Source organism: Coregonus clupeaformis, unplaced genomic scaffold (genome assembly GCF_020615455.1).
Source record: "Coregonus clupeaformis isolate EN_2021a unplaced genomic scaffold, ASM2061545v1 scaf0045, whole genome shotgun sequence".
In the NCBI taxonomy this organism is placed as follows: Eukaryota; Metazoa; Chordata; class Actinopteri; order Salmoniformes; family Salmonidae; genus Coregonus; species Coregonus clupeaformis.
Window position 1 is genome coordinate 681,845 of NW_025533500.1, and position 18,826 is coordinate 700,670.

At 45.8% G+C, this 18,826-nt stretch overlaps 1 protein-coding gene across 1 annotated transcript in view; it reads left to right on the forward strand.

Moving 5' to 3' along the window:
- The window catches only part of LOC121556274 (hormonally up-regulated neu tumor-associated kinase homolog A-like), a 73,528-nt gene that overhangs the window by 26,963 nt on the left and 27,739 nt on the right, over positions 1-18,826 (forward strand). Inside the window, exon 4 of the mRNA XM_041870174.2 lies at positions 2,143-2,198. Coding sequence (XP_041726108.1) covers positions 2,143-2,198 — 56 coding nt within the window. The remainder of the gene's footprint in view (positions 1-2,142; positions 2,199-18,826) is intronic.

Consider the following 18,826-nt stretch of genomic DNA (forward strand, 5'->3'; position numbering starts at 1 on the left):
GATCCACCGCCAAACCGGTCATGCTGGAGGATGTTGCAGGCAGCAGAACGTTCTCCACGGCGTCTCCAGACTCTGTCACGTCTGTCACATGTGCCCAGTGTGAACCTGCTTTCATCTGTGAAGAGCACAGGGCGCCAGTGGCGAATTTGCCAATCTTGGTGTTCTCTGGCAAATGCCAAACGTCCTGCATGGTGTTGGGCTGTAAGCTCATACCACCCTCATGGAGTCTGTTTCTGACCGTTTGAGCAGACACATGCACATTTGTGGCCTGCTGGAGGTCATTTTGTAGGGCTCTGGCAGTGTTCCTCCTGCTCCTCCTTGCACAAAGGCGGAGGTAGCAGTCCTGCTGCTGGGTTGTTGCCCTCCTACGGCCTCCTCCACGTCTCCTGATGTACTGGCCTGTCTCCTGGTAGCGCCTCCATGCTCTGGACACTACGCTGACAGACACAGCAAACCTTCTTGCCACAGCTCGCATTGATGTGCCATCCTGGATGAGCTGCACTACCTGAGCCACTTGTGTGGGTTGTAGACTCCGTCTCATGCTACCACTAGAGTGAAAGCACCGCCAGCATTCAAAAGTGACCAAAACATCAGCCAGGAAGCATAGGAACTGAGAAGTGGTCTGTGATCACCACCTGCAAAACCAGTCCTTTATTGGGGGTGTCTTGCTAATTGCCTATAATTTCCACCTGTTGTCTATTCCATTTGCACAACAGCATGTGAAATGTATTGTCAATCAGTGTTGCTTCCTAAGTGGACAGTTTGATTTCACAGAAGTGTGATTGACTTGGAGTTACATTGTGTTGTTTAAGTGTTCCCTTTATTTTTTTGAGCAGTGTACTTTAGACTTTGATAACATTTGGCCCGAGTGAAGTGCAACACACTGGTGGCCCATTTCAGATCGGGGGAACAAATGTAACACATTTTCCATTCATAAATAAAAAAAACTTCAGCAGAAATCTCTATATGGGAAGATCTGAGGTTGATTGTTGGCTAGCTTGGGAATCAAAGTAGTATGGGCACATCAACATATAGAGATGGTCTATGTAGATACAGTTGAACACACACACACACACACACACACACACACACATACACATACATAGTTGAACAAGATTAATATAAGACTAGGGGGTCAGAAGAGACAATAGGATTCAACTGGAAGCAACTGGAAGCAACTGGAAGCAACTGGAATCAACTGCCACGACACACATTGACAGGTGGTCACAGTGTGTGTGTGGTGACTGTGCTGATAAGGTCCTATGTAAACCCTGGTGATATGGAAACCCTGGTGATATGGAAACCCTGGTGATATGTAAACCCTGGTGATATGTAAACCCTGGTGATATGGAAACCCTGGTGATATGGAAACCCTGGTGATATGTAAAGCCTGGTGATATGGAAACCCTGGTGATATGTAAACCCTGGTGATATGTAAACCCTGGTGATATGTAAACCCTGGTGATATGGAAACCCTGGTGATATGGAAACCCTGGTGATATGGAACCTGGTGATATGGAAACCCTGGTGATATGTAAACCCTGGTGATATGGAAACCCTGGTAATATGGAAACCCTGGTGATATGGAAACCCTGGTGATATGGAAACCCTGGTGATATGTAAAGCCTGGTGATATGGAAACCCTGGTGATATGTAAACCCTGGTGATATGTAAACCCTGGTGATATGTAAACCCTGGTGATATGGAAACCCTGGTGATATGGAAACCCTGGTGATATGGACCCTGGTGATATGGAAACCCTGGTGATATGTAAACCCTGGTGATATGGAAACCCTGGTGATATGGAAACCCTGGTGATATGGAAAGCCTGGTGATATGGAAACCCTGGTGATATGGAAACCCTGGTGATATGGAAACCCTGGTGATATGGAAACCCTGGTGATATGGACCCTGGTGATATGGAAACCCTGGTGATATGGAAAGCCTGGTGATATGTAAACACTGGTGATATGGAAACCCTGGTGATATGGAAACCCTGGTGATATGGAAACCCTGGTGATATGGAAACCCTGGTGATATGGAAACCCTGGTGATATGGAAACCCTGGTGATATGGTAACCCTGGTGATATGTAAACCCTGGTGTTCTGTGTTGTGTTGACCTCTATGTGTCTGTCTCACAGGGACCTGAAGATTGAAAACCTGCTGTTGGATGAACAGGACCACATAAAGCTCATAGGTAGCTCTACACCCCAACCAACTGGTCACTTAAAACAACCCCTAATGGGTCACTCTGTGTGTGTATCTTATCTGTAACAAGGTCAGCTGCAAAAGTTCCAATCCCACGACAGGAAGAGATAAAGCTTGAACTATTCCAGGAGTTAAAGTTCTCCGCTAAACAAACAGACAGAAGATGACAACACAGCTAGCTTCCAGTAGCTGGGTCAGTCAGAACCTCTGGTTCCTCTAGTCTACAGTAACAGGATATTTCAGGGGGGGCAGACCTCTAGTCTCCAGTAACAGGATATTTCAGGGGTACAGACCTCTAGTCTACAGTAACAGGATATTTCAGGGGTACAGACCTCTAGTCTACAGTAACAGGATATTTCAGGGGTACAGACCTCTAGTCTACAGTAACAGGATATTTCAGGGGGCAGACCTCTAGTCTACAGTAACAGGATATTTCAGGGGGCAGACCTCTAGTCTACAGTAACAGGATATTTCAGGGGTACAGACCTCTAGTCTCCAGTAACAGGATATTTCAGGGGGTACAGACCTCTAGTCTACAGTAACAGGATATTTCAGGGGTGCAGACCTCTAGTCTCCAGTAACAGGATATTTCAGGGGTACAGACCTCTAGTCTCCAGTAACAGGATATTTCAGGGGTACAGACCTCTAGTCTACAGTAACAGGATATTTCAGGGGGCAGACCTCTAGTCTACAGTAACAGGATATTTCAGGGGTACAGACCTCTAGTCTACAGTAACAGGATATTTCAGGGGTACAGACCTCTAGTCTACAGTAACAGGATATTTCAGGGGGGGCAGACCTCTAGTCTCCAGTAACAGGATATTTCAGGGGGGGCAGACCTCTAGTCTACAGTAACAGGATATTTCAGGGGTACAGACCTCTAGTCTCCAGTAACAGGATATTTCAGGGGTACAGACCTCTAGTCTACAGTAACAGGATATTTCAGGGTACAGACCTCTAGTCTCCAGTAACAGGATATTTCAGGGTACAGACCTCTAGTCTCCAGTAACAGGATATTTCAGGGGTACAGACCTCTAGTCTACAGTAACAGGATATTTCAGGGGTACAGACCTCTAGTCTACAGTAACAGGATATTTCAGGGTACAGACCTCTAGTCTACAGTAACAGGATATTTCAGGGGTACAGACCTCTAGTCTACAGTAACAGGATATTTCAGGGGTACAGACCTCTAGTCTCCAGTAACAGGATATTTCAGGGGTACAGACCTCTAGTCTACAGTAACAGGATATTTCAGGGGGTACAGACCTCTAGTCTCCAGTAACAGGATATTTCAGGGGTACAGACCTCTAGTCTCCAGTAACAGGATATTTCAGGGGTACAGACCTCTAGTCTACAGTAACAGGATATTTCAGGGGTACAGACCTCTAGTCTACAGTAACAGGATATTTCAGGGGTACAGACCTCTAGTCTACAGTAACAGGATATTTCAGGGGTACAGACCTCTAGTCTACAGTAACAGGATATTTCAGGGGTACAGACCTCTAGTCTACAGTAACAGGATATTTCAGGGGTACAGACCTCTAGTCTACAGTAACAGGATATTTCAGGGGTACAGACCTCTAGTCTACAGTAACAGGATATTTCAGGGGTACAGACCTCTAGTCTACAGTAACAGGATATTTCAGGGGTGCAGACCTCTAGTCTACAGTAACAGGATATTTCAGGGGTACAGACCTCTAGTCTACAGTAACAGGATATTTCAGGGGGGGCAGACCTCTAGTCTACAGTAACAGGATATTTCAGGGGACAGACCTCTAGTCTCCAGTAACAGGATATTTCAGGGGTACAGACCTCTAGTCTACAGTAACAGGATATTTCAGGGGTACAGACCTCTAGTCTACAGTAACAGGATATTTCAGGGGGGGCAGACCTCTAGTCTACAGTAACAGGATATTTCAGGGGGCAGACCTCTAGTCTACAGTAACAGGATATTTCAGGGGTACAGACCTCTAGTCTACAGTAACAGGATATTTCAGGGGGCAGACCTCTAGTCTACAGTAACAGGATATTTCAGGGTACAGACCTCTAGTCTACAGTAACAGGATATTTCAGGGGGTGCAGACCTCTAGTCTACAGTAACAGGATATTTCAGGGGGTACAGACCTCTAGTCTACAGTAACAGGATATTTCAGGGGTACAGACCTCTAGTCTACAGTAACAGGATATTTCAGGGGTACAGACCTCTAGTCTACAGTAACAGGATATTTCAGGGGTACAGACCTCTAGTCTACAGTAACAGGATATTTCAGGGGGCAGACCTCTAGTCTACAGTAACAGGATATTTCAGGGGTACAGACCTCTAGTCTACAGTAACAGGATATTTCAGGGGTACAGACCTCTAGTCTACAGTAACAGGATATTTCAGGGGTACAGACCTCTAGTCTACAGTAACAGGATATTTCAGGGGTACAGACCTCTAGTCTACAGTAACAGGATATTTCAGGGGGGGCAGACCTCTAGTCTACAGTAACAGGATATTTCAGGGGTACAGACCTCTAGTCTACAGTAACAGGATATTTCAGGGGGGCAGACCTCTAGTCTACAGTAACAGGATATTTCAGGGGGGCAGACCTCTAGTCTACAGTAACAGGATATTTCAGGGGTACAGACCTCTAGTCTACAGTAACAGGATATTTCAGGGTACAGACCTCTAGTCTACAGTAACAGGATATTTCAGGGGGCAGACCTCTAGTCTACAGTAACAGGATATTTCAGGGGGCAGACCTCTAGTCTACAGTAACAGGATATTTCAGGGGTACAGACCTCTAGTCTACAGTAACAGGATATTTCAGGGGTACAGACCTCTAGTCTACAGTAACAGGATATTTCAGGGGTACAGACCTCTAGTCTACAGTAACAGGATATTTCAGGGGTACAGACCTCTAGTCTACAGTAACAGGATATTTCAGGGGTACAGACCTCTAGTCTACAGTAACAGGATATTTCAGGGGTACAGACCTCTAGTCTACAGTAACAGGATATTTCAGGGGGGGCAGACCTCTAGTCTACAGTAACAGGATATTTCAGGGGTACAGACCTCTAGTCTACAGTAACAGGATATTTCAGGGTACAGACCTCTAGTCTACAGTAACAGGATATTTCAGGGGTACAGACCTCTAGTCTACAGTAACAGGATATTTCAGGGGTACAGACCTCTAGTCTACAGTAACAGGATATTTCAGGGGGGGCAGACCTCTAGTCTACAGTAACAGGATATTTCAGGGGTACAGACCTCTAGTCTACAGTAACAGGATATTTCAGGGGACAGACCTCTAGTCTACAGTAACAGGATATTTCAGGGGGTACAGACCTCTAGTCTACAGTAACAGGATATTTCAGGGGGGGCAGACCTCTAGTCTACAGTAACAGGATATTTCAGGGGTACAGACCTCTAGTCTACAGTAACAGGATATTTCAGGGGTACAGACCTCTAGTCTACAGTAACAGGATATTTCAGGGGGACAGACCTCTAGTCTACAGTAACAGGATATTTCAGGGGGGCAGACCTCTAGTCTACAGTAACAGGATATTTCAGGGGTACAGACCTCTAGTCTACAGTAACAGGATATTTCAGGGGTACAGACCTCTAGTCTACAGTAACAGGATATTTCAGGGGGGGCAGACCTCTAGTCTACAGTAACAGGATATTTCAGGGGTACAGACCTCTAGTCTCCAGTAACAGGATATTTCAGGGGGGGCAGACCTCTAGTCTCCAGTAACAGGATATTTCAGGGGTACAGACCTCTAGTCTACAGTAACAGGATATTTCAGGGGTACAGACCTCTAGTCTACAGTAACAGGATATTTCAGGGGACAGACCTCTAGTCTACAGTAACAGGATATTTCAGGGGTGCAGACCTCTAGTCTACAGTAACAGGATATTTCAGGGGGGCAGACCTCTAGTCTACAGTAACAGGATATTTCAGGGGTACAGACCTCTAGTCTACAGTAACAGGATATTTCAGGGGGGCAGACCTCTAGTCTACAGTAACAGGATATTTCAGGGGAGGGCAGACCTCTAGTCTACAGTAACAGGATATTTCAGGGGGCAGACCTCTAGTCTACAGTAACAGGATATTTCAGGGGCAGACCTCTAGTCTACAGTAACAGGATATTTCAGGGGGGCAGACCTCTAGTCTCCAGTAACAGGATATTTCAGGGGTACAGACCTCTAGTCTCCAGTAACAGGATATTTCATGGGGGGCAGACCTCTAGTCTACAGTAACAGGATATTTCAGGGGTACAGACCTCTAGTCTACAGTAACAGGATATTTCAGGGGTACAGACCTCTAGTCTACAGTAACAGGATATTTCAGGGGGACAGACCTCTAGTCTACAGTAACAGGATATTTCAGGGGTACAGACCTCTAGTCTACAGTAACAGGATATTTCAGGGGGTACAGACCTCTAGTCTCCAGTAACAGGATATTTCAGGGGGGGCAGACCTCTAGTCTACAGTAACAGGATATTTCAGGGGTACATTCCTCTAGTCTCCAGTAACAGGATATTTCAGGGGGGGCAGACCTCTAGTCTACAGTAACAGGATATTTCAGGGGAGGCAGACCTCTAGTCTACAGTAACAGGATATTTCAGGGGGTACAGACCTCTAGTCTACAGTAACAGGATATTTCAGGGGGGGCAGACCTCTAGTCTACAGTAACAGGATATTTCAGGGGTACAGACCTCTAGTCTACAGTAACAGGATATTTCAGGGGTACAGACCTCTAGTCTACAGTAACAGGATATTTCAGGGGTACAGACCTCTAGTCTACAGTAACAGGATATTTCAGGGGTACAGACCTCTAGTCTCCAGTAACAGGATATTTCAGGGGTACAGACCTCTAGTCTACAGTAACAGGATATTTCAGGGGTACAGACCTCTAGTCTACAGTAACAGGATATTTCAGGGGTGCAGACCTCTAGTCTCCAGTAACAGGATATTTCAGGGGTACAGACCTCTAGTCTACAGTAACAGGATATTTCAGGGGTACAGACCTCTAGTCTACAGTAACAGGATATTTCAGGGGGGCAGACCTCTAGTCTACAGTAACAGGATATTTCAGGGGGGGCAGACCTCTAGTCTCCAGTAACAGGATATTTCAGGGGTACAGACCTCTAGTCTACAGTAACAGGATATTTCAGGGGGCAGACCTCTAGTCTACAGTAACAGGATATTTCAGGGGGGCAGACCTCTAGTCTACAGTAACAGGATATTTCAGGGGGCAGACCTCTAGTCTACAGTAACAGGATATTTCAGGGGTACAGACCTCTAGTCTACAGTAACAGGATATTTCAGGGGTACAGACCTCTAGTCTACAGTAACAGGATATTTCAGGGGGACAGACCTCTAGTCTACAGTAACAGGATATTTCAGGGGACAGACCTCTAGTCTACAGTAACAGGATATTTCAGGGGTACAGACCTCTAGTCTACAGTAACAGGATATTTCAGGGGTACAGACCTCTAGTCTACAGTAACAGGATATTTCAGGGGGCAGACCTCTAGTCTACAGTAACAGGATATTTCAGGGGGGCAGACCTCTAGTCTACAGTAACAGGATATTTCAGGGGGGCAGACCTCTAGTCTACAGTAACAGGATATTTCAGGGGGGGCAGACCTCTAGTCTACAGTAACAGGATATTTCAGGGGTACAGACCTCTAGTCTACAGTAACAGGATATTTCAGGGGTACAGACCTCTAGTCTACAGTAACAGGATATTTCAGGGGACAGACCTCTAGTCTACAGTAACAGGATATTTCAGGGGGGGCAGACCTCTAGTCTACAGTAACAGGATATTTCAGGGGTACAGACCTCTAGTCTACAGTAACAGGATATTTCAGGGGGCAGACCTCTAGTCTACAGTAACAGGATATTTCAGGGGACAGACCTCTAGTCTACAGTAACAGGATATTTCAGGGGTACAGACCTCTAGTCTACAGTAACAGGATATTTCAGGGGGGCAGACCTCTAGTCTACAGTAACAGGATATTTCAGGGGGCAGACCTCTAGTCTACAGTAACAGGATATTTCAGGGGTACAGACCTCTAGTCTACAGTAACAGGATATTTCAGGGGTACAGACCTCTAGTCTACAGTAACAGGATATTTCAGGGGGCAGACCTCTAGTCTACAGTAACAGGATATTTCAGGGGGGGCAGACCTCTAGTCTACAGTAACAGGATATTTCAGGGGTACAGACCTCTAGTCTACAGTAACAGGATATTTCAGGGGTACAGACCTCTAGTCTACAGTAACAGGATATTTCAGGGGGGGCAGACCTCTAGTCTACAGTAACAGGATATTTCAGGGGTACAGACCTCTAGTCTACAGTAACAGGATATTTCAGGGGTACAGACCTCTAGTCTACAGTAACAGGATATTTCAGGGGTACAGACCTCTAGTCTACAGTAACAGGATATTTCAGGGGGGGCAGACCTCTAGTCTACAGTAACAGGATATTTCAGGGGTGCAGACCTCTAGTCTACAGTAACAGGATATTTCAGGGGTACAGACCTCTAGTCTACAGTAACAGGATATTTCAGGGGGGGCAGACCTCTAGTCTACAGTAACAGGATATTTCAGGGGGGGCAGACCTCTAGTCTACAGTAACAGGATATTTCAGGGGGTGCAGACCTCTAGTCTACAGTAACAGGATATTTCAGGGGTACAGACCTCTAGTCTACAGTAACAGGATATTTCAGGGGGGGCAGACCTCTAGTCTCCAGTAACAGGATATTTCAGGGGTACAGACCTCTAGTCTACAGTAACAGGATATTTCAGGGGTACAGACCTCTAGTCTACAGTAACAGGATATTTCAGGGGTACAGACCTCTAGTCTCCAGTAACAGGATATTTCAGGGGTACAGACCTCTAGTCTACAGTAACAGGATATTTCAGGGGTACAGACCTCTAGTCTACAGTAACAGGATATTTCAGGGTACAGACCTCTAGTCTACAGTAACAGGATATTTCAGGGGGTACAGACCTCTAGTCTACAGTAACAGGATATTTCAGGGGTACAGACCTCTAGTCTACAGTAACAGGATATTTCAGGGGTACAGACCTCTAGTCTACAGTAACAGGATATTTCAGGGGGCAGACCTCTAGTCTACAGTAACAGGATATTTCAGGGGTACAGACCTCTAGTCTACAGTAACAGGATATTTCAGGGGTACAGACCTCTAGTCTACAGTAACAGGATATTTCAGGGGGGCAGACCTCTAGTCTACAGTAACAGGATATTTCAGGGGGGCAGACCTCTAGTCTACAGTAACAGGATATTTCAGGGGGACAGACCTCTAGTCTACAGTAACAGGATATTTCAGGGGTGCAGACCTCTAGTCTACAGTAACAGGATATTTCAGGGGTACAGACCTCTAGTCTACAGTAACAGGATATTTCAGGGGGTCAGACCTCTAGTCTACAGTAACAGGATATTTCAGGGGTACAGACCTCTAGTCTACAGTAACAGGATATTTCAGGGGTACAGACCTCTAGTCTACAGTAACAGGATATTTCAGGGGGTACAGACCTCTAGTCTACAGTAACAGGATATTTCAGGGGTACAGACCTCTAGTCTACAGTAACAGGATATTTCAGGGGGGCAGACCTCTAGTCTACAGTAACAGGATATTTCAGGGGTGCAGACCTCTAGTCTACAGTAACAGGATATTTCAGGGGGGCAGACCTCTAGTCTACAGTAACAGGATATTTCAGGGGGACAGACCTCTAGTCTACAGTAACAGGATATTTCAGGGGGACAGACCTCTAGTCTACAGTAACAGGATATTTCAGGGGACAGACCTCTAGTCTACAGTAACAGGATATTTCAGGGGTACAGACCTCTAGTCTACAGTAACAGGATATTTCAGGGGTACAGACCTCTAGTCTACAGTAACAGGATATTTCAGGGGTACAGACCTCTAGTCTACAGTAACAGGATATTTCAGGGGTACAGACCTCTAGTCTCCAGTAACAGGATATTTCAGGGGTACAGACCTCTAGTCTCCAGTAACAGGATATTTCAGGGGTACAGACCTCTAGTCTACAGTAACAGGATATTTCAGGGGGGGCAGACCTCTAGTCTCCAGTAACAGGATATTTCAGGGGGTACAGACCTCTAGTCTACAGTAACAGGATATTTCAGGGGTACAGACCTCTAGTCTACAGTAACAGGATATTTCAGGGGGCAGACCTCTAGTCTACAGTAACAGGATATTTCAGGGGGTACAGACCTCTAGTCTACAGTAACAGGATATTTCAGGGGTACAGACCTCTAGTCTACAGTAACAGGATATTTCAGGGGGCAGACCTCTAGTCTACAGTAACAGGATATTTCAGGGGTGCAGACCTCTAGTCTCCAGTAACAGGATATTTCAGGGGGGCAGACCTCTAGTCTACAGTAACAGGATATTTCAGGGGGGGCAGACCTCTAGTCTACAGTAACAGGATATTTCATGGGGTACAGACCTCTAGTCTACAGTAACAGGATATTTCAGGGGGTACAGACCTCTAGTCTACAGTAACAGGATATTTCAGGGGTACAGACCTCTAGTCTACAGTAACAGGATATTTCAGGGGTGCAGACCTCTAGTCTACAGTAACAGGATATTTCAGGGGTACAGACCTCTAGTCTACAGTAACAGGATATTTCAGGGGTACAGACCTCTAGTCTACAGTAACAGGATATTTCAGGGGGGGCAGACCTCTAGTCTACAGTAACAGGATATTTCAGGGGACAGACCTCTAGTCTACAGTAACAGGATATTTCAGGGGGCAGACCTCTAGTCTACAGTAACAGGATATTTCAGGGGTACAGACCTCTAGTCTACAGTAACAGGATATTTCAGGGGTACAGACCTCTAGTCTCCAGTAACAGGATATTTCAGGGGGCAGACCTCTAGTCTACAGTAACAGGATATTTCAGGGGGTACAGACCTCTAGTCTACAGTAACAGGATATTTCAGGGGTACAGACCTCTAGTCTACAGTAACAGGATATTTCAGGGGGGGCAGACCTCTAGTCTACAGTAACAGGATATTTCAGGGGACAGACCTCTAGTCTACAGTAACAGGATATTTCAGGGGCAGACCTCTAGTCTACAGTAACAGGATATTTCAGGGGGGCAGACCTCTAGTCTACAGTAACAGGATATTTCAGGGTACAGACCTCTAGTCTACAGTAACAGGATATTTCAGGGGTACAGACCTCTAGTCTACAGTAACAGGATATTTCAGGGGGACAGACCTCTAGTCTACAGTAACAGGATATTTCAGGGGTACAGACCTCTAGTCTACAGTAACAGGATATTTCAGGGGGGGCAGACCTCTAGTCTACAGTAACAGGATATTTCAGGGGTACAGACCTCTAGTCTACAGTAACAGGATATTTCAGGGGTACAGACCTCTAGTCTACAGTAACAGGATATTTCAGGGGTGCAGACCTCTAGTCTACAGTAACAGGATATTTCAGGGGTACAGACCTCTAGTCTACAGTAACAGGATATTTCAGGGGTACAGACCTCTAGTCTACAGTAACAGGATATTTCAGGGGGCAGACCTCTAGTCTACAGTAACAGGATATTTCAGGGGTACAGACCTCTAGTCTACAGTAACAGGATATTTCAGGGGGCAGACCTCTAGTCTACAGTAACAGGATATTTCAGGGGTACAGACCTCTAGTCTACAGTAACAGGATATTTCAGGGGTACAGACCTCTAGTCTACAGTAACAGGATATTTCAGGGGGGGCAGACCTCTAGTCTACAGTAACAGGATATTTCAGGGGGGGCAGACCTCTAGTCTACAGTAACAGGATATTTCAGGGGGGGCAGACCTCTAGTCTCCAGTAACAGGATATTTCAGGGGTACAGACCTCTAGTCTACAGTAACAGGATATTTCAGGGGTACAGACCTCTAGTCTACAGTAACAGGATATTTCAGGGGTACAGACCTCTAGTCTACAGTAACAGGATATTTCAGGGGGGCAGACCTCTAGTCTACAGTAACAGGATATTTCAGGGGTACAGACCTCTAGTCTACAGTAACAGGATATTTCAGGGGTACAGACCTCTAGTCTCCAGTAACAGGATATTTCAGGGGGGGCAGACCTCTAGTCTACAGTAACAGGATATTTCAGGGGGGGCAGACCTCTAGTCTACAGTAACAGGATATTTCAGGGGACAGACCTCTAGTCTACAGTAACAGGATATTTCAGGGGGCAGACCTCTAGTCTACAGTAACAGGATATTTCAGGGGACAGACCTCTAGTCTACAGTAACAGGATATTTCAGGGGTACAGACCTCTAGTCTACAGTAACAGGATATTTCAGGGGGCAGACCTCTAGTCTACAGTAACAGGATATTTCAGGGGGGGCAGACCTCTAGTCTACAGTAACAGGATATTTCAGGGGTACAGACCTCTAGTCTACAGTAACAGGATATTTCAGGGGTACAGACCTCTAGTCTACAGTAACAGGATATTTCAGGGGGGGCAGACCTCTAGTCTACAGTAACAGGATATTTCAGGGGTACAGACCTCTAGTCTACAGTAACAGGATATTTCAGGGGTACAGACCTCTAGTCTACAGTAACAGGATATTTCAGGGGGACAGACCTCTAGTCTACAGTAACAGGATATTTCAGGGGTACAGACCTCTAATCTACAGTAACAGGATATTTCAGGGGGGGCAGACCTCTAGTCTACAGTAACAGGATATTTCAGGGGCAGACCTCTAGTCTACAGTAACAGGATATTTCAGGGGGTACAGACCTCTAGTCTACAGTAACAGGATATTTCAGGGGGGGCAGACCTCTAGTCTACAGTAACAGGATATTTCAGGGGTACAGACCTCTAGTCTACAGTAACAGGATATTTCAGGGGTACAGACCTCTAGTCTACAGTAACAGGATATTTCAGGGGGGGCAGACCTCTAGTCTACAGTAACAGGATATTTCAGGGGTACAGACCTCTAGTCTACAGTAACAGGATATTTCAGGGTACAGACCTCTAGTCTACAGTAACAGGATATTTCAGGGGTACAGACCTCTAGTCTACAGTAACAGGATATTTCAGGGGTACAGACCTCTAGTCTACAGTAACAGGATATTTCAGGGGGGGCAGACCTCTAGTCTACAGTAACAGGATATTTCAGGGGTACAGACCTCTAGTCTACAGTAACAGGATATTTCAGGGGTACAGACCTCTAGTCTACAGTAACAGGATATTTCAGGGGTACAGACCTCTAGTCTACAGTAACAGGATATTTCAGGGGTACAGACCTCTAGTCTACAGTAACAGGATATTTCAGGGGGCAGACCTCTAGTCTACAGTAACAGGATATTTCAGGGGGGCAGACCTCTAGTCTACAGTAACAGGATATTTCAGGGGTACAGACCTCTAGTCTACAGTAACAGGATATTTCAGGGGGCAGACCTCTAGTCTACAGTAACAGGATATTTCAGGGGTACAGACCTCTAGTCTACAGTAACAGGATATTTCAGGGTACAGACCTCTAGTCTACAGTAACAGGATATTTCAGGGGGACAGACCTCTAGTCTACAGTAACAGGATATTTCAGGGGGTACAGACCTCTAGTCTACAGTAACAGGATATTTCAGGGGGCAGACCTCTAGTCTCCAGTAACAGGATATTTCAGGGGTACAGACCTCTAGTCTACAGTAACAGGATATTTCAGGGGGGGCAGACCTCTAGTCTACAGTAACAGGATATTTCAGGGGTACAGACCTCTAGTCTACAGTAACAGGATATTTCAGGGGGCAGACCTCTAGTCTCCAGTAACAGGATATTTCAGGGGTACAGACCTCTAGTCTACAGTAACAGGATATTTCAGGGGTACAGACCTCTAGTCTACAGTAACAGGATATTTCAGGGGGGCAGACCTCTAGTCTACAGTAACAGGATATTTCAGGGGGCAGACCTCTAGTCTACAGTAACAGGATATTTCAGGGGTACAGACCTCTAGTCTACAGTAACAGGATATTTCAGGGGGGCAGACCTCTAGTCTCCAGTAACAGGATATTTCAGGGGGGGGCAGACCTCTAGTCTACAGTAACAGGATATTTCAGGGGTACAGACCTCTAGTCTACAGTAACAGGATATTTCAGGGGGGCAGACCTCTAGTCTACAGTAACAGGATATTTCAGGGGTACAGACCTCTAGTCTACAGTAACAGGATATTTCAGGGGTACAGACCTCTAGTCTACAGTAACAGGATATTTCAGGGGGTACAGACCTCTAGTCTACAGTAACAGGATATTTCAGGGGTACAGACCTCTAGTCTACAGTAACAGGATATTTCAGGGGGGGCAGACCTCTAGTCTCCAGTAACAGGATATTTCAGGGGGTACAGACCTGTAGTCTACAGTAACATGATATTTCAGGGGTACAGACCTCTAGTCTACAGAAACAGGATATTTCAGGGGGTACAGACCTCTAGTCTACAGTAACAGGATATTTCAGGGGTACAGACCTCTAGTCTACAGTAACAGGATATTTCAGGGGGGGCAGACCTCTAGTCTACAGTAACAGGATATTTCAGGGGGTACAGACCTCTAGTCTACAGTAACAGGATATTTCAGGGGGCAGACCTCTAGTCTACAGTAACAGGATATTTCAGGGGTGCAGACCTCTAGTCTACAGTAACAGGATATTTCAGGGGTACAGACCTCTAGTCTACAGTAACAGGATATTTCAGGGGGCAGACCTCTAGTCTCCAGTAACAGGATATTTCAGGGGACAGACCTCTAGTCTACAGTAACAGGATATTTCAGGGGGCAGACCTCTAGTCTACAGTAACAGGATATTTCAGGGGTACAGACCTCTAGTCTACAGTAACAGGATATTTCAGGGGGGGCAGACCTCTAGTCTCCAGTAACAGGATATTTCAGGGGTACAGACCTCTAGTCTCCAGTAACAGGATATTTCAGGGGGACAGACCTCTAGTCTACAGTAACAGGATATTTCAGGGGGTACAGACCTCTAGTCTACAGTAACAGGATATTTCAGGGGTACAGACCTCTAGTCTACAGTAACAGGATATTTCAGGGGTACAGACCTCTAGTCTACAGTAACAGGATATTTCAGGGGTACAGACCTCTAGTCTACAGTAACAGGATATTTCAGGGGTACAGACCTCTAGTCTACAGTAACAGGATATTTCAGGGGGTACAGACCTCTAGTCTACAGTAACAGGATATTTCAGGGGTACAGACCTCTAGTCTCCAGTAACAGGATATTTCAGGGGGCAGACCTCTAGTCTACAGTAACAGGATATTTCAGGGGTACAGACCTCTAGTCTACAGTAACAGGATATTTCAGGGGTACAGACCTCTAGTCTACAGTAACAGGATATTTCAGGGGGGCAGACCTCTAGTCTACAGTAACAGGATATTTCAGGGGTACAGACCTCTAGTCTCCAGTAACAGGATATTTCAGGGGTACAGACCTCTAGTCTACAGTAACAGGATATTTCAGGGGTACAGACCTCTAGTCTACAGTAACAGGATATTTCAGGGGGTACAGACCTCTAGTCTACAGTAACAGGATATTTCAGGGGTACAGACCTCTAGTCTACAGTAACAGGATATTTCAGGGGTACAGACCTCTAGTCTACAGTAACAGGATATTTCAGGGGGTACAGACCTCTAGTCTACAGTAACAGGATATTTCAGGGGTACAGACCTCTAGTCTACAGTAACAGGATATTTCAGGGGGTACAGACCTCTAGTCTACAGTAACAGGATATTTCAGGGGTACAGACCTCTAGTCTACAGTAACAGGATATTTCAGGGGTACAGACCTCTAGTCTACAGTAACAGGATATTTCAGGGGGTACAGACCTCTAGTCTACAGTAACAGGATATTTCAGGGGTACAGACCTCTAGTCTACAGTAACAGGATATTTCAGGGTACAGACCTCTAGTCTACAGTAACAGGATATTTCAGGGGTACAGACCTCTAGTCTACAGTAACAGGATATTTCAGGGGTACAGACCTCTAGTCTACAGTAACAGGATATTTCAGGGGGCAGACCTCTAGTCTACAGTAACAGGATATTTCAGGGGGGGCAGACCTCTAGTCTACAGTAACAGGATATTTCAGGGGGGGCAGACCTCTAGTCTACAGTAACAGGATATTTCAGGGGGGGCAGACCTCTAGTCTACAGTAACAGGATATTTCAGGGGTACAGACCTCTAGTCTACAGTAACAGGATATTTCAGGGGTACAGACCTCTAGTCTACAGTAACAGGATATTTCAGGGGGAGCAGACCTCTAGTCTACAGTAACAGGATATTTCAGGGGTACAGACCTCTAGTCTACAGTAACAGGATATTTCAGGGGGGGCAGACCTCTAGTCTACAGTAACAGGATATTTCAGGGGTACAGACCTCTAGTCTACAGTAACAGGATATTTCAGGGGGTACAGACCTCTAGTCTACAGTAACAGGATATTTCAGGGGGGGCAGACCTCTAGTCTACAGTAACAGGATATTTCAGGGGGGGCAGACCTCTAGTCTACAGTAACAGGATATTTCAGGGGTACAGACCTCTAGTCTACAGTAACAGGATATTTCAGGGGGGGCAGACCTCTAGTCTACAGTAACAGGATATTTCAGGGGGTACAGACCTCTAGTCTACAGTAACAGGATATTTCAGGGGTACAGACCTCTAGTCTACAGTAACAGGATATTTCAGGGGGCAGACCTCTAGTCTACAGTAACAGGATATTTCAGGGGTACAGACCTCTAGTCTACAGTAACAGGATATTTCAGGGGGTACAGACCTCTAGTCTACAGTAACAGGATATTTCAGGGGTACAGACCTCTAGTCTACAGTAACAGGATATTTCAGGGGTACAGACCTCTAGTCTACAGTAACAGGATATTTCAGGGGTACAGACCTCTAGTCTACAGTAACAGGATATTTCAGGGGTACAGACCTCTAGTCTACAGTAACAGGATATTTCAGGGGGGCAGACCTCTAGTCTACAGTAACAGGATATTTCAGGGGGACAGACCTCTAGTCTACAGTAACAGGATATTTCAGGGGTACAGACCTCTAGTCTACAGTAACAGGATATTTCAGGGGGCAGACCTCTAGTCTACAGTAACAGGATATTTCAGGGGTACAGACCTCTAGTCTACAGTAACAGGATATTTCAGGGGTACAGACCTCTAGTCTACAGTAACAGGATATTTCAGGGGGGGCAGACCTCTAGTCTACAGTAACAGGATATTTCAGGGGGTACAGACCTCTAGTCTACAGTAACAGGATATTTCAGGGGTACAGACCTCTAGTCTACAGTAACAGGATATTTCAGGGGGACAGACCTCTAGTCTACAGTAACAGGATATTTCAGGGGTACAGACCTCTAGTCTACAGTAACAGGATATTTCAGGGGACAGACCTCTAGTCTACAGTAACAGGATATTTCAGGGGTACAGACCTCTAGTCTACAGTAACAGGATATTTCAGGTACAGACCTCTAGTCTACAGTAACAGGATATTTCAGGGGGGCAGACCTCTAGTCTACAGTAACAGGATATTTCAGGGGGCAGACCTCTAGTCTACAGTAACAGGATATTTCAGGGGTACAGACCTCTAGTCTACAGTAACAGGATATTTCAGGGGGGCAGACCTCTAGTCTACAGTAACAGGATATTTCAGGGGTACAGACCTCTAGTCTACAGTAACAGGATATTTCAGGGTACAGACCTCTAGTCTACAGTAACAGGATATTTCAGGGGTACAGACCTCTAGTCTACAGTAACAGGATATTTCAGGGGGCAGACCTCTAGTCTACAGTAACAGGATATTTCAGGGGGCAGACCTCTAGTCTACAGTAACAGGATATTTCAGGGGGTACAGACCTCTAGTCTACAGTAACAGGATATTTCAGGGGTACAGACCTCTAGTCTACAGTAACAGGATATTTCAGGGGTACAGACCTCTAGTCTACAGTAACAGGATATTTCAGGGGTACAGACCTCTAGTCTACAGTAACAGGATATTTCAGGGGGTACAGACCTCTAGTCTACAGTAACAGGATATTTCAGGGGTACAGACCTCTAGTCTACAGTAACAGGATATTTCAGGGGGACAGACCTCTAGTCTACAGTAACAGGATATTTCAGGGGGGCAGACCTCTAGTCTACAGTAACAGGATATTTCAGGGGGGGCAGACCTCTAGTCTACAGTAACAGGATATTTCAGGGGTACAGACCTCTAGTCTACAGTAACAGGATATTTCAGGGGTACAGACCTCTAGTCTACAGTAACAGGATATTTCAGGGGGCAGACCTCTAGTCTACAGTAACAGGATATTTCAGGGGGGGCAGACCTCTAGTCTACAGTAACAGGATATTTCAGGGGTACAGACCTCTAGTCTACAGTAACAGGATATTTCAGGGGTACAGACCTCTAGTCTACAGTAACAGGATATTTCAGGGTGCAGACCTCTAGTCTACAGTAACAGGATATTTCAGGGGGGCAGACCTCTAGTCTACAGTAACAGGATATTTCAGGGGGGGCAGACCTCTAGTCTACAGTAACAGGATATTTCAGGGGTACAGACCTC